The sequence below is a fragment of the Leptosomus discolor genome, chromosome 3 (genome assembly GCF_034619465.1).
Source record: "Leptosomus discolor isolate bLepDis1 chromosome 3, bLepDis1.hap2, whole genome shotgun sequence".
Taxonomy (NCBI): Eukaryota; Metazoa; Chordata; class Aves; order Leptosomiformes; family Leptosomidae; genus Leptosomus; species Leptosomus discolor.
The window spans coordinates 39,087,982-39,101,558 of NC_141393.1; the positions used below are offsets into that span (position 1 = coordinate 39,087,982).

The 13,577-nt window shown below is 47.3% G+C and overlaps 1 protein-coding gene across 7 annotated transcripts in view; it reads right to left on the reverse strand.

Annotated features, from left to right (window-relative positions):
* Positions 1-13,156: 13,156 nt before the first annotated feature.
* SLC8A3 (solute carrier family 8 member A3) overlaps positions 13,157-13,577 on the reverse strand; it is a 93,512-nt gene continuing 93,091 nt past the window's right edge. For all 7 annotated transcript variants that reach the window (XM_086462243.1, XM_086462240.1, XM_086462242.1 and 4 more), the window contains one exon: positions 13,157-13,533. In XM_086462243.1, coding sequence (XP_086318369.1) covers positions 13,157-13,533 — 377 coding nt within the window. The remainder of the gene's footprint in view (positions 13,534-13,577) is intronic.

A 13,577-nucleotide genomic window follows, 5' to 3' on the forward strand; every position in this document is an offset into this window, starting at 1 on the left:
GGAAAGTGGTGGTTTATGTTTAAAAATACATCAGTCCCTAGGGCTCCATGTGACTCATCCAATGCTTTTTTTCAGCAAGGCTGTCTCATTAGCCCCTGGTTGTTTTCAGCCTCACAGCTTACTCTGGGATCTCAGCCCTCTGGGGCCATGGCTGCAGCAGAGGCTGTACTGTATCTTTATCAGGCAGGTGCCCTTTTGGTTTTAATTTGCCTTTATTTCCTCACTTCCCTGCTTCTGTTTTGTGTGGTTTTTTTCCTCCTTCCCCACCCACCGTTTCAGTAGGTCGCCTGGTGTAGCAGCAGAAGACAGGAAGGGAAGGCAGGAGCCGACCCAAAGGAAACAAAGATCCAGCGACAGACGGACACTTTGCTGCTAGTGAGCAAGCATGCAGCATCAGCAACATCCAGCGTAGCAGAAGTGGCACCCAGAACGTTTGCACTTTTTAATGATTGGTTTGGGTTTGGGTTTGTTTTTAATTGCTTTTCAATGCCATTATCTAATACTTTGGAGAGTGGGGGGAAGCAGGATCATGACTTTTAAAAATTGGAACAGCTACTGATGATGTAAGATTGAGTTCACTGGGACTCAAAGAGAATTTTATATACTGTATATAAATATATATGTAAATTGTACAGTTGTCTTGTACAGGGGATGGAGTCGCTGTTCTGTTCCTCCCTTTCTTTTGAAGGCTGTTAGGGTTAGAGGGACACTTTGCATTTCATGGGTTACAGTAATGCATTCATTTCTGCCACCAACCTGTCATTCAGTTTGCAAACCTTAACACCCCCATGGAAAAAGGAGCAAGTATATCAGCATGACTTGTGCTTGCAGATGTGCGTAGAGTGCCCCGGGTACCAAATGCTTCTTGGGAGCAGCTGAACCCCTTCTTTTCTTACTGTAAAGCCCTGTGCAACTCCCAGGCAACTGGGTTTTTGGGAGAGCACAGATTTCACTGAAGAATGAGTGCACTGCAAAGCCGCTTAAAGTAGGGATAGAAAAGGGTTATATTACGGACATGCAAAAGTAGTTTCTGCACCTGTTGCAAGTTGGGCAGAAATGAATTGCAAATGCATTACTCTCCAGGCTCAGAAGACATGCTTAGCAAAGATGTGCCATGCCTTGGGAATCTAATGATGTAGGAAGGACGTGGGAGCCTAGTAGGGTCAGCAGAGTGAAGTCTTGCATCTTCCTCTCTTGACAAAGTGTTCATCTGTACGTTGTACAACAAGAAAAATATTGAGAAGCCTGCTAAAAGCAGCATTAGCCTGCCTGTTGCTTTGCTGAAGAGCAAAGAACATTTTTGTCAATGCAGAAAGACAGTCATGCTGCTGGTCCCCAAGAGTCTCATTTACTTATGTTCAACACTACAGCTTGGGCCATGCTCACTGGTGAAGGTCTGTCTGCAATGACTATTCTTGTCTTTGGTGGTTGTGAATCCCAAGCTCCTCTTCTGCCTAGTTTAGAGTATCCACTTCACCTGATTCGCTGTTACCCGTCCCTGCTGTGTTCATCACACTCCAGTGTCGCATTACAAGGCTTGGATTGAGCCTGGTGGTCTTGAAGGCCATGGGCTGTTTCAACTACAAGCAGTTTTTCCAAAGTTGTTTCTCTCTTAATCTCAGAGACAATTGTAGTCAGCAGTGGGGCAGAGACACCTGTATCAGCAATCATAGGTTCTGGGCAGAGCATGGTGGGCGACACAGTGTTTTGCTTTGTGCGTTTCCAACCACTGACAGCACTTGCCTGTTTATAGGAAATGTTCTGAGCAGCCTCCCACTTTAGACCTGGTGATCCTTGTGCCACTCTTCTCTCGACCAAGAACCTGTAGTTGGAGATGATGACATGCCGTGCTAATATGAGGTCACACCAACAATTACTTGTAGCATCATTGTGTTACTGTAGAGGCTGGGCTTGTCCCTTGAGGCTTTGTTGCTTTGGTAAAAGATGTTGCAACACGGCATCTTCGCTCTGTGGCATGTCATCATGATGATAGCATGAGATAAACACATCACAGCAAGAGTGTCCTGATGCAGTAAGTTAGTGCCTTGTTGACAAAATGGAAAGCTTAAAAAAAGAAACAAGCAAAGCAAAACAGCTTTCTATAAATAACTGTTTAAGAGTAGTAATAACTCTTCCTCTGGGAAGTAGATTGGAGCTAATTAAAGCATTTGGCTGGTTGAAAGCACCTCTGGTAATCCCTGAAGTATACATCACACCACCATAATACAAAGTCGTCTCTTTAGCAAGAGCAGATCCTGCTGCTGGATCTTCCTGGTTTCTCACATACAATGTATGTGCTATTTTGGCCTGCAAGCTCCCATCTTCTTGATTGCATCTTCGCTTTTTAAATGCCCAGGGCATATCTTTTGTGTGTTGAAATGATTTGGTTTAGTGTATAGTTAGAAATGTCCCTGCCACTCATTAATCCTATTGTAGGAGTAAAGAATGAACCCAACTGTATAAAAAAAAAAACCCTCTTTTTTTAATACGCTAGTTTTAGGAATTAAAAGCTTTGGCTGCTGGGTTAGTGTTTGGTTTTGGTTTGGTGTGGTTTTTGATTTTTTTTTTAATGTATAGTTGCATCCGGCAAAAGCAGCCAATTGGATGCCTATAGGAGTTTTGTCAGCCAGTCACTGGGGCCTGGCAGTGCCCCACAGGACTCGGGGCAGGGAGTGCAGAGCTGCTAAAGGTCACTACATCTTTTCTGGAAATGTCAGTATACCAGCCAGCCAATGCTCCTGCCTGTCACATAAATCCTCCTGCAGACTTTTTTTCTCATCCTTGTATCTTTCCCCTCCAAAATGCCTGCATTCATATGTAGTTTGCAATTAAAGTTGGGTCCGTTCTTCAAGGAAGCTGAACAAGGGGTGGCTGTTGATAGTAGCTTTGTTATTGGTGGGTCTTCATGTTGCTGTGCTAGAGCTGACTTTGTGGATGGATTGGGGAAAGCAATATAATGCTTGGACCCCTTTGCTTTCACGAGACAAGTCTGAGCCCCCACATCCTGGCTTGCTGGGTTTGCACAGGCCTCTGAGCAGCTTCTGGCAACACCTGTACATTGACATGCAGGACCCAACCAGCATGGTTGTGTAAGGTCCAGATAGAACTTAGATTTCTTGTTCTGGGTTTCTGTGTTGGAAGGTCATGCAGACAGGACTGGTCCTGATTCATATAACCCGTCCTAATGAGTTGTTCAAACAGCCTGTGCTCATCAGAAGAGAGCAGTGCCTCAGCTCCCCTCTTCCCTTGTTGCTTTTATTGCCAGATAACTGGCCAGTCCACCTGGCTGCCAGGCCAAACATGTCCTTGCCTGGTGGCGGTAAGCATTCTTCTGCTCTGCCTTGCATCAGTAGCATCCTGCTGGAGCTGGGGTGTGGGGAGCGTTGGCGTTGTGCCTGGAAGCAGATCCTGTCTCTCCTCATCCTTCAAGACCTCCTGGGCCTCTCCAGCTCTACTTTGAATGACAGCTGAAAACAGCTGGGACAGAGAAGAGAACCAGGGCTCCACAGCACAAGTCATCTGCTCTTCCTGCCAGAAGCAAGAATCTTTCCTTTTGTGCTGATCCTCTAAAGGCATAGTGTGTTGGAGGGAACTGCATTGTGGTGGGATTTGTCAGTGTGAGGGCACCGCTTTCCATGGCCTGAGTTTATGTTGAATTTACCCTGCCCCAGCACATTTCTGCCTATGGCATTGTTTGTTAGACTGAAAGGCATCTGTTTCATTTTGGTTTTGTAATAAAATAGATAACTTTTGCTCTAGTGTCTTGTGGTGGTTTCTTGTTGAATCCTGATTTCCAGAACTACTCCCTTCCACATAATATTCTGTTACCTCCACAGTGCCATAGGAGAGGAAAAGGGACTTCCCTGCTTGCAGAGTCATGGGTCAGCCTTTGGTCAGAATCTGAGGTCCCTGGATGTTTCTCTCCTGTGTGTAAGCCTCCAGGCTGAATTAAAGTCCCAGAGTGCTTCTCTGCAGTTTGATGGCAGCTGCCTGAATATGCCCAGGCTGCTTAGAAAGGTTGTGAAGCTTCAGCAGGAGAGTAGAGGTGAGCACAGGAGGTGGGACCCACAGCCAAGTGGGACCTTGTGGCACAGTATCCCTAAACCAGGGATGGAAGACAAGCACTGCACCTCACATCGCCTCATCCCCTTTCACATGGGAGCCTTCATACTTTTCTGTTGCAGGTCAGGCCTCACTATATGGGAGCCTGAAGTAGCATCTTCTGTGGTCCAAAACCTTTTAATCCTCAGAGATGACAAGTAATAAGCTATGCTGGGAAGCTGCTGTTATTGTAAAACATGCTTTTTCCTCAGCTACAGGAAGGTGGTATTTCTCAGAGGCTGTAGCACCAGGTCCATGTCAGAGGGGGCCGCATACCCTTCCCATTAAGCAGATATGACCACTTTTCTCATCACTGTCTGTCATTTCACTTGATCACATGTAAATCTCTTGCAATTAATAAGGAGTCAACTCATTGCACATTGAAGGGGAGGCAATTGCAGTCCCAAAGGGAGGTTTTCTGCTGGTATAGTACTCGTGGGCTGGATTTTGTAGATGGGCAGAGAGGGGCCTGCTAAGACTGTTGTCTTTAGATGCAAGTTCGGTGGTGAAAGGAGAAAATGCAGGGATGAGTGACAGACAGTGTGGATTTGTCAAGAATAAACTGGCAAATGGAGCCAATTTCCTTGTATTACCGAGGTAACAAGTTTTGATGCTAAGGGAGAAGCAGTAGTTGTCATCTCTGGAGTTCTGCAAGAGTTAATTAAAAATAGGAAAAGAATATATTTTTTAAAAAAAAAAAAAAAGCAGTTCTTTGGCTATGCTTCCTGTTTCTGGGGTCAACATAAGGTACTCTGAGAGGGCTTCACCCTTCCCTGGCAGGGCAGTCGTTCTGTAAGCAAGACAAAAGAACTACAAAGAGCTTGTTTCTGCCTCTGTTTCCAACAGCAATGTTGCCAGAAGACTTTTCCTCCCCCTCCCAGCTCCCTGCTTATCTTTGACATAACTAACAAAATCCCCATGCAGAACACCGACCTTCTGACTTCTCAGCAGCCAGCCCTTACTGGCCATTTCAGGCAAAATAACTTGGCAACACTCCAAAATCTGATATTAAATTGGACAGCAGGATCTGCAGAAGTGGAGCTCCTTAGTTTGGAAAACGCCTCAGGAGCTGGGAGCAGAACAGCAAGTATTTTGTACAGAGTGAAAACCCGAGGCTGATTGTTTTGGGAAGCAATAATGCTTTCTGCCATTCTGTATCGGGCCTGCTTACCGATTTTAATGGTTGGTATTGGTTTCCAAAGATGCTTTGCCTGCACCAGGAGGTGTCTAGCTCCCATTCAGAAAACGCCACCAGCTCTGTGCTACGTGTTACAGCATAAACCTATATCCCCACCTCCCGCAAAAGCATAAATGAAGGCTTATTCCACATTATGTTTTCTTTCAGCACATTGGGACTGGGCTGAGGGTCTTCTGGCCCTCAGTCCAGGCAGAGCTGTGGTCCCGCTGTGTACTCAGCTGGTTGGCCTCCCCTTGAAGACAAGGTGCTGGCAGTGGGTGGCTCTCTGCTCCCTGCCTGAGCCAGAGCTGCACTGTGCTGCAGGCAGAGGGGCATGCAGGGCATACGTTGGGTGATGAGGGAGACAGAAGGTTGTGGCTCCTGCAGAGGCAGAAGTTTCCAGACCTTGCCTCCTCGCCACTGCCAGCAGAAATAGCAGGCCTAGGTCTCCTGAATGCAATTCAGGACTAGATGGCCTTAGTGTGGAGCTCAGAGTAGCTCCTCGGTGCAAGATCTGGGAGTCTTGAGTACAGATTAATTCAGCTCACCTTACTAAAATAGACAAATTCAGTCCCAGATCCTTAACTCGTTGCTTTTTGGTATGTGAACGAAGGACTCTGGTGAAATGAGTTCTTCTGTGACATCTCAGTGCTGCACTTCAAGCAATAAAAACTGTGGAGTTTGACTGTTCGGTGTCCCAATATACAGTACAGCTCTGGCCTTGCACAGCACAAAGTGCCGCTACTATCGCCCTCCGTCATGATTTTGGCTGGGACCACTGAAGTAATCCCTGCTGACTTCACCAGGTCAGAAAAGAGTTGATGCAGCATTTGGCCGAAGAGATGGAGCTATTTCTGAAGTGACTTGGATGTTCTCCCTATGAGCTGGCAGGTTGCAGCAGACGAAGCTGTATGAAGGTGGCTGAAGTTGATCTGTTCATCTGCAGCCCAATGTGAATGTCAACTTTTGCATCTCTTGAGCTGTTATTGTTTCAAGCATTCAGATGCCTACTGCAAGCTTTATCTCCTCAAAATGCAGTTGAATACCAGACCTTTAAAAATGAGTTAATCTAAAGTACTTAGACTCCAAAAAGTAAATTATCAAATAGCAATGAATTCAGAAAACTGGTGGGCAGAATCTGTGAAGAGAAGTCCTAAAGCATAAACCAGATCTGAGAACTGATAAAAGAGTGAGGTAAAAGAAGAAGAAGAAACTATCCTGCTGCAAGGGAAATGGAGTGTAAGTAGAGACCAATAAAAGGGATCAAGAGCTCTTTAACATCGTGAAGCATGAAAAGGAAAAATATGAAACATGGGATGGGTGTTGGAGCATTGTGGACTACATGCGAGCTTCCAGGGGACTTACGGATGGCATGGCAACATCACCTAACTAGAGATGAAGAAAAACCTAGGGAACTGTAGACCCAATGTCCTAATATCTCTATATGAACAGCAAGCTACTGACCAGTTATTCTCTAATCCCCTAGATAGACTTATAAATTTGTTAAAAAATGGCTGGAATGGCTTTGTTGATGTTTTGCTGAGGACAAATCGTATCAAACTAACTTGATTCCATTCTTTGACAGGATAACTAGTCTCATGGCTAGGGGGGGTCAGCTCTAGATGTGATATGTCTTGACTTTGGTAGGGCTTCTGGCACTGTCCCAGAAGACATTCTTGCAAGCGAGCTGAGGAAACGCAACCTATTTAGACTCACAATATGTTGAGTTCAGTGTCAAACTCAGGGAGCTTTCTGGGGAAATCTTTCCAGTGGCTGTCCAGGTCTACTCAGTATTTTCATCAGCAGCTTTAGGAAATTGCTTTGCTTTAAAATTTCCTGGTGCTATCCAACACAGGGCTGGGGGGCTGTGAGCACCTATGAAGGGTAGGACGAGAATGCTTGATAGACTGAGGAAATAGTCCAAGCCAACAGGATGAGTTTCAGCAGAGAAGCATGTGATGACCTGCTGTGAGGCAGCCGGGGTGAATGCGCAAACACAAAGGGAGCCCAGCAGGCAGCAATCCAGCAGAAATGACTTCTCAGAAGCTGGAAGAGGAGAAAGCGGAGCACCTGAAGGGCTTCGCCACATACAAAATGCTCTTACAACAGTAATCAGTTGTTTTCCATGCCTTTGTGAATAAAACAAGAATAAAAAAATGTAGCAGGACCAAAAAAACACCCCCACATTTGGGTTTGCTGCTAGTTTCTACCCAAGATGCTCCTGAAGAAGAGGAGGCAATCGAATTGCTTTCAATAGTTTTTTTTTAAGAGTTTATTGGACAACCATGGTATTGACAGTATGCCTTAGTGCCAAGAATATGCCTAGGGGACTTTCTGGGAGCACTGTTGAAGCTTTTGTGTTGAAATTTTTCTCTTTTTTTGCCCCTACATCTTTTCCATGCATCCAAGTTGTACACAAATAATTCTCACAAAATGGGACCAGTGTTTCTGTAATGCACTCTTATTTTCTTAGACAGCAGAGACATCCTCCTGGGAAGGTATTTATAACTTCACATCTTACGCCCTAAAAAATGTTTTTTGTTTGAATGGTTTATTTCTTTAATTCATCTAGATTTCATACTAGTTTCAAAGTACTTCCAAGACCTGTGTTTTTATTGCATTCTTTGAACTGGGCCTATTTCTGGATGCACACCCAGCAATGAGTAATAGGTAGGTCATGATTTTTCCTTTAGCCACTGCTCCCACTCAACTTGCCACATACGTGGCAATAGCAGCGGTACTGTCTGGGCCGTTGGTGAATGCTCACATTTAGGTGCAGCAGGAACATCTGATGAGCTCATCAACCTCACAGCATAACTGCAGGCTCCATGTCTAAGCTCAAACTACCACCTGAGGCCAAGTGTGGGGAAGGGCCAAGTGGAGAGCAGGGGATGAGGGTTTCTGCTGCTGGCAGGAGGGGACAAGCGTAAGCGACCCCTTAGCCACCTGCCGGGATGCCCTGTGGGCCTGGGGTGCTCGTCTGTCCCTGCCATGGCAAGCAGCAGGGCAAAGCACAGACCCCCCTGGACAAAGGGAAGGTGAGGCAGGGGTGGGTAAATCTACTCATGGGGTTAATTATCTACATGTTTTAAATAACTCATTTAAATACTAGGAAGTCCTTAATCCCCTCCTGCTATAGGGGCAAGTTGGAAGCACTATCTTCTCTGCTGGGTGCTAAGTGGCACTGGCACACACAGCTCTGTTATTAACAAGCTGGCTGCCGCTGGCACAGGCACACAGATGACAACAGTCATTAAAAACGTTTTTTTTCCATACTCCAATGGTTATTCTTGCTGACAAGTGCTTTCCAGCTTGTGGCCAGGGCTGAGCAACTGCTGCTTGCGTTTGTACAGGCTGGGTCTTACACCAAGGTCAGGGCTGCATCCACTTCCTGGCAGAATTAACCCAAAAAAGTTGTTGTCTGGTTTTTTTTTTTTTTCCCCAGGAAAAAAAAAAAAAGCAATTCCAGGTGAATGGTATGAGGAATGGCCTGTCACCACTTAAGCCCAAAGTGCAACTGAGGATGGGTTGGAATTCCCTGGCTTTGAATGGTGGCATGTTTGAGCATGACCAGATCTCCTGGATGCCTTTCTGTTACTGTCTGTATCTGTCCCATTGTGCTGTTGAGAGATCGATGATGGTCATTTGTCAAAGGTCTTGTTACCTACACTTTATCTGGGTGTCCTCCAAAATGCTTTCCCAGAGAAAAGTGCTATGCTGGTGGACACAGGAAGGCAGGCATCATCCCACTGTAGCAGTGGGGCAGCTGAAGCCATTATGTGGAAAATGATGGGGACGTCTCCTGGCAGGTAGGTGGTGCTGTAGGGTGAGGTTGTGTTGCTACTTTTGGATGGCGGGTAGTGGTGGTGTCCTCCCATACCAGGGACAAGTGACTGACTTACAAACCAGTCCAGCAGCCCCAGCCATGGAATCAGAGGAAATGTGCATCACAGAATATTTTTGTGTTTAATCTGTGCTTGTCCAGAAGAGACCTGATCACACCACCACAGTAGTTGCCAAAAAAGTGACAGAGCCCAATCCAAGAGCTGCAATTGCCTCTTTCCTAGCGTAAAACCTTTGCTCTAACAAACACTTCATTCTCACTGCACTGTACCGCAGACAATTCCTGGTGCCTGCACACTTGTCTTAGCCCAGCTTGCTCTGTGATGGTGCCCTTTGGTCCTGGACCTAAGCCTCAGCACCTGTGTGCATTGGGATGCTTCTGCGCAGTGCTGGCAGTGAGCCAGACCCAAAGGGTCGCAATGCCCCACGCACCCCTCGCCTCCCCAGCCCCCGCCCCGGGCCCATTCGCTGAAGTCAAAGGCAATGGGGCTGGAGCCAGAGCCAGAGCCGGAGCTTGCGTGCTCCCCCCAGGTCAGCAGCAGGCTTGATGTTGGCTGATGGAGGGCAAGACCCGCCCACAGGACAAGTGGGAAGTGACAAGGTGGCAAGATGGAAGCATGCAGGACCCAGTGGGGCAGTGGCCTTTCTGGGGTTTTGCCAAGCTGTGGCTGCCCCGAAGAAGGGATGTGGAGCACAGCTTTGCCACAGCTGCGCTTCTGGGGCCGCATTTCCTGCAGTGCAGGCACCCAACTGGGGGTCCTCCCACCCTGCTGCATTGCACAGTGAGGTGCTCAAGCCCCGATCTCCCCTGGCACTCTGTAAGTGAGTCCCGTGCTGGCAGGCAAAGATGGGAACCCAGGGTTATGTGCTGCACTAACCGCCCCTTTGCTGCAGAAAGGCATGTGGGGATGGTTCTAGCTCAAGGCTCATTGTAAAGGGCACTTCTGGGGTCAGGGGTCCCAATACAGGTGGATAAAAAGCATTCAGTGGTGATGCTGGGTGAGGAGGTGGCATGGTACTGGCTAAACCCTGCACACACTTCCTGGCCAAGTTGGGGGGGGGGGACACACAACTGGCGAGTGACTCTGCTTTGCAAAACTTCTTTAGTCAAAGGCTGATTTTTGACTAACATCCACGCAGCGCAGCATCACCTGAATGGAAAAATAAGGGGGGGGGGGGGGGGGGGGGGGGGGCGGGGGGGGGGGGGGCGGGGGGGGGATGCCTAGCAGCGGTGGTAAGGCAGCCAGAGGTACCACTGGTCCTGCACCGTGCGTGGCCCTTAGACTATGCCCCTGTGCCATGGCAGGGCAAACCAGCCAGAGACAGTGTGACCAAGTCAAGGCACCTGCCCAAAGGAAAACAGGAGGAAGCAGATAGCCAGACCCAAAACGAAACATAAAAGCCTCAGCAAACCCAAATAAAAATCCCCAAAGGCATCAAACCTCATTTTTTTTTTCCTAGCTTGCATATTTTTTTTTAATGAAGTAAAAAAATAAAAGAAAGAAACATTCCATGGCTGTTGTCAGCCTGGCGCAGATTGCCCTCATGGATGGAGGTCACCAGGGTCCCCATGTAGTTGGCATTCATGGCAGCCAGTCTCTGCCTGCGCCCCCTCCCTGCTGTCAGCTGAAGAAGGAAGTGGATGAAAAGCACATGGTCGACACAGCACAAGCAACAGAAGAACAGCATGGCAGCTCCCCAGGCCAGGCTTCACCCAGGGGTGGGTGAGCCGGCACGGGTAAAATAAAATCTCACAAGACTTTATATGTCCAAATCAAAACCAGCAACGATTAACAACCTCCCCTTGAGAGTTGCACTTTAAACCCCCACAGACAGCATTTGGAGGCTTTTATAATTTTTTTCAGTGTCACACGCATGAGCTCAGGGGTCCCCGGCTGGCGGTGGCGGCCAGCAGCGGCAGCAGCTGCTCTCGGTAGCTGTTGGCACAGCTGGAGGCCAGGAGGACCGGCAAGCTCAGCAGCAGCCTGGCCTTGGAGTTTCTTGCCTGTCTTTTTCAGGCGTTTCCCCAAAGGCATGCTGAAGGGAGGGCAAGGAGGAAGGAGATCGGATGCTTGTTGGCGTCCAACCCAACAGCTTTCACCCACAGCGGGCTCCCACCAGCAAAGCTCCTGCTGCTTCTCTTCAGAAGGATCCTTCTTCTTTGCCTTACCTGTATACACATTTATATAGAGATACAGATATCTGATAAACCTTTTGTATGAAAATAAATACTTCATCTGTGTGTTAAGGACCATTGCCACTCCCACCTACTCACCTGCTATAATGCTACATCATGTTTTTTCCATGACAACCTTGTTCCCATTGCATCTTTCCTAACCTGCGGACACCTCCTCCCTGCCCCCTGGGGCAGCAGAAAGCACTGCAGCAGGCACAGATGTACCTTTTGGCAGCCCCTCCCTTACTTGCTGCCTCCCAAGGTTTGGCTTATTATAGGGAACTTTACGAAGAAAATGTTTCCCTTTACAGCACCTATTTCTTGACAGAAGAAACCATCTTCATCTTGAAAACACTTTACAAAGAGTAAGGTTTTAACAACCTCTTCCAGGACTCTCAATTAAGAAATATGTTTCTAGAGAGCACTGTTTATATAGATACAGGTATAGTTTTTATTTATTTTTATTACCAACCCAGCATTTCAATTTGCAGCCATTGATGTAATTCATGACATACTCTCATGGTGGGTTTTTTTTTTTCCTTAAAAAGAAATGCACTTCAAATGAAAAGGATGCCTTTTCATCTCTCTGGTGTTCCTAAAAGGTACTCGAGATGACGCAGGAGTCCTGATGTGGGCAGCAGTTTTTAAGCCTGTACCTTTCAATGGCCTGAAGACCACCAGCAAGATGTGGGTGCTGTGAAAACCGGGGCAGCAAACGAGTGAAAGGGCAGCCACGCCACAGCTCGGGGTGGGATGGCGCTGGGAACATATGGGCACACTGCCCGAGTTCTCCCAACTTCATTTCCACCTCCCAACAGTAGGACCACCTTCCCCCCCCACCCCCCCCAAGAGCTGGTACCACTTTCCCTGGCCCCCTTACTACCCCCAGGGCAGGCTATTCCTAGGTAGCCATTTCTTTCTTTATCAGTTGTAAATTAACATAATTTTCTCTCCCTGAAGTACCACAAGCTTCAAGTTAATTATACAAAGAGAAATGCCATAGTCAAAATATACATGATAAGTATTATATTAGAGGGTTGGGTTTTTTTTTTTTTCCTCCTTTTTTTCTTAGCCCAGGCAGGTGATTGAGATGCTACATGCTCCAGCCTTTGTCACTAAATGTGTGTCTGTGTTTTTGTATTAAAAATATATCAGTCTTGTGATCTTAAAAAAAGAAAGAAATGGAAAGTGGTGGTGGAGGGAACAGATAGTCGTGAAAAAGTTCTTTGACTGTGTCACAGTCTTTTGTGGCTTCAGAAAATACGTATGTTCAATTCCAGCACTGATGGCAGCTTGAAGCTTTAGAGTTTAAATTTTTAACATTGTTCTGTTTAAGTAGTAAAAAAAGAAAAAAATATAATCAAGCAGCGTGCTCCCCCAAAACCAAAAAGCAAAAAGTAAATGAAAAAAAAAAAAGAAGAAAAAACCCCCACAAATTCCTGATCAGATTTCTGCAATTCCCAACCAGTAAAAATAAGAAAATATCTTGTTACAGCGGAGAGGTGCTCAGGAGGAAAGGAGAAAAGCCCCTACAGGAGAAGTGGCCTTTGGAGACGGCTGAAACTTTGTAATCTCATTGAATGGGGTCAGTGGGTGGGTTTATTGTGTTTTGGTTTAGTTCAACACTTCATCATTGCTTTCTTTTCTTTTGTACCATTTTTAAGTGGGTTTTGTCTGTTTGTTTTTTTCACTCTGTGATGGTTTCGCCCTTCTTGGCGCCCAGCCATCTGACTGTATGGGCAGCGGCGGCCTCTGACAGACAGCCATCTCCTCCGGTGAAACCGCGCTTTCAGGACCTGTGTCCAGTGAGGTAATGGAGGAGGGGGTCCCTCCCCCCAGCGGCACTGTCCCTCCACCGCCTAAAACCCCTTGATATAGCAATAGGCCTCCAGGGTGGCGAAGAGGATGTACAGCAGCCAGAGGCTGACAAAGAGCAACGTCGTGGCCAGTTTGCATCCCCGAGGGCCACCCAGCTCTCCCCCGAGGTGAGGTCGCCGGCGGTAGAGGAGGACGCTGATGCAGATGAAGGCGAAGATGGTGAAGAGGGTGACGGAGAAGGCCAGGGTGCCTGCTGACACCTGGAACTCCTGCCCCTGTGATGCCCAGTAGATTGCTGCCACTGACCACGCCAGCCCGATGCCCAGGAAGACGTTGACGGCATTGCTGCCTGTGACGTTGCTGATGGACGCATCGGCGTACACATCCTGGATGGCTGCGGCTTTGCTGGCGAATGTGTCTGGGGTTGGGGGAGGTAGGAAGGAGAAATCACTGGGGGTCCAA